The 2,631-nt window shown below is 37.2% G+C and overlaps 1 protein-coding gene across 1 annotated transcript in view; it reads left to right on the top strand.

The window, feature by feature from the left end:
- Positions 1–2,631, top strand: part of LOC106513431 (fms related receptor tyrosine kinase 3) — a 12,757-nt gene that overhangs the window by 4,839 nt on the left and 5,287 nt on the right. The window contains exons 8-14 of the mRNA XM_014002250.1: positions 354–495; positions 779–944; positions 1,328–1,428; positions 1,502–1,586; positions 1,671–1,900; positions 1,984–2,096; positions 2,169–2,301. Coding sequence (XP_013857704.1) covers positions 354–495; positions 779–944; positions 1,328–1,428; positions 1,502–1,586; positions 1,671–1,900; positions 1,984–2,096; positions 2,169–2,301 — 970 coding nt within the window. The remainder of the gene's footprint in view (positions 1–353; positions 496–778; positions 945–1,327; positions 1,429–1,501; positions 1,587–1,670; positions 1,901–1,983; positions 2,097–2,168; positions 2,302–2,631) is intronic.

The raw sequence follows: 2,631 nt of genomic DNA, 5'->3' as shown, positions 1-2,631 counted from the left end.
AAATAAATCTGATGGTCAATTAAATTATAAAACATAAGGTAAAGTTTTCTTTTTGAATTTATTTGGTGCATTTAAAATGTATTTATTTATTTAAAGGTTCATTTATCTATTTCTGCTTTTATTCCTAATTATGTCAGTTTTGGTCCTCCATACTGCAGAATATGAAGAGGTAGTTCAGTGACTGAATCAGGTGTGTTGGAGCAGGGAAAAATATAAAACGGAGGGCTGCAGCCCTCCAGGACCATGATTGCCCACCCCTGAACTAAGATTTAAATATACATTTTCAGACAAATTCTAATAAAATCAAAGCATTACATTTTGTTTTTAAAATTATAATTTTTTTCTTCTTTCAGGTGATATGCATTAAAAAAGATAATCATTACTGGACCCAGATGTCGTACGTTTTCATTAAATCGGTCTCTGTGGAACACGCTGGCACGTACATCTGCAGGATCTCACCACACCAAACTACAACTGTTCATGTTCAGGTCACAGGTTAGTAAAGCATCAACTCTCCGGTAACTGCAACCAAAACTATACCGTAATCCAGGGCTGAGGGGGCCAGTTACTCCAATTAAACAGTTCGAGGGCGGACATGGGGGGGTGGAATTTGCTCGATAATAGACGAGGAAACACTGCATTTTTTATTAATTTAAAAGTTACCATTGATTTAAATGCATTTTTATAGTCAAATAAGTAAAATAGTTGCACCCCCCCCCCCCAGCTACCACCTGAATAGCCCCGCATGTGAATGTTTTGGATTTTTGTGTCTCCTCAGATGAAAGCTTCGTCTCTGCAACACTGCACGAACAGATTGTGACGACCCAGAACAAATGTTTGAAAGCAGAGGTGCTCTTCTACCCTGTTCTCAGCATCTGCTACTGGGAAACTCCTGATAGGCAAATAATCCCATGCACCAGGGAACTACATGTCTCAAAGCAAAGGTAGATTCATTGAGCAATGATTTCTGGGGCTCAGCATGTTCAGTTTATCTAAATAAACACAGTACACCAAAAAAAGTTAGGCCGCTGATATCTTCTGGAACTTGTTCTAGACGTTCCTTCTCTTGTATTTTGAATTATATGGTGCCCCAAGTGAGGCCCACCATTTTAATCTTAATAAAATAAAATGACTTTACCTTTAAAAAGTATTTGCATTTCATGTATTATATTATTTCATTTGGCCCGCAGCCCTCGGATAGATTTCATTTTGGCCCTCTTGGAGAAAAATGTTTGGGCAACCCTGTTCTAGAAGCTTGACATATTTCGCAAAGTCGATGATTTTCTACAAATTTGTTTATTATCTTTGATGTTGTTGTTTTTTTCAGGTTTGTGAGTTTGTGTAATTCACTCATATCAGGTCCTTATAAGTTACACCTGGAAGCCGGAAAAAGTCATGAAATAAAAACCATAAACGTTTGTGTTGTCGGTAAGTAACTAAACACATTATTGAAGTTCATCAGTCGTAATCAAACACTTCTAATCTAATGATTATCTTACAGAGACACCTACTTTCAAGTTTGGAAAAGAAGATGATTTCATTTATTCTGAGACTGTAATTCCTCTGCCAGCGAATTTTACATGGAGGTACTGCAATGAACGATATGATTAACTTCACAGAAGCTCATTGGCCTCTATGGCTGTTAAAGGTCTCTTCTCTTTGTGTCGCAGCATCTTTGAAAACAACTCCACGTCAGAACTGATGCAGGTGAAAGAGGAAACAGACTCTGAAGACGTCTGCAACAAGAAAATCACAAAGTATGTGGAAATGGACAAAGTGTTTGGAAACCGCTTAAAGTTTTGTGTGACACTCACAGGAGAAAACGTTGCACAAGAATTAAGAGTGTTCTGCAGCACTCCGCAACTTATTTATGAGCCACACACGGGCCAATTCGCCTCAGGTAATATAAGCTTTTTATTACCTAATACAATTATTAAACCAAGTAGATATAACAGACTGCTGCTATGATCACATTTTTTTTAGTTGATCCAGCATCAAATGACAAGTTGATGATGCTGTGGAAAGTTGGCAGTTTTGTTCTGCTTCTGGCTCTTGCAGTACTCCTTGTCGTGTTGATGTACTATGTCAAAAAGAAGGTACGTACAGCTTACATATCAATTCACAAATACAAACACAAGACAAGACAAAAAATCTTCTGTTTCCAACAGAAACCACAGTATCAGCCTCAGCTTCAGATGATCCAGATGGTTGGACCAAATGACAACGACTACATCTATATCAACTTCAAAGACTTTGAGTACGACATGAGATGGGAGTTTCCCAGGGAGAACCTGGAACTGGGTAGGCGTCAAATCAGCTCAATTAAATACAAAATCCAGGTACTAACTGGAAAATTAGCTTTTTTCAGTGCTGAAATCAGCTGAAGAAGCTGAAAATTAGTTGTTACAGCCATAAGACGCAAAAATCTGGATAAATTTCCATTACCATCAATCAAATCTCAGCTCAAAACTCCTCTGTTAGGGAAACATTAGAACCACAAATCTCTTTAACTACATTTAATATCAGAATAATCTCAAAGGACTGGTTATTATTTAATGTTGTCACTTATTTATTGCACTATTTTATTCTGGTAATTGATTTTATTATTTTATTGGGTTTACTGTTCTGTTG

This window comes from Austrofundulus limnaeus, unplaced genomic scaffold, assembly GCF_001266775.1.
Source record: "Austrofundulus limnaeus strain Quisiro unplaced genomic scaffold, Austrofundulus_limnaeus-1.0 Scaffold12, whole genome shotgun sequence".
In the NCBI taxonomy this organism is placed as follows: Eukaryota; Metazoa; Chordata; class Actinopteri; order Cyprinodontiformes; family Rivulidae; genus Austrofundulus; species Austrofundulus limnaeus.
The sequence above is the reverse complement of the archived record's forward strand: the minus strand, read 5'-3'. Positions and strand labels throughout refer to the sequence as shown.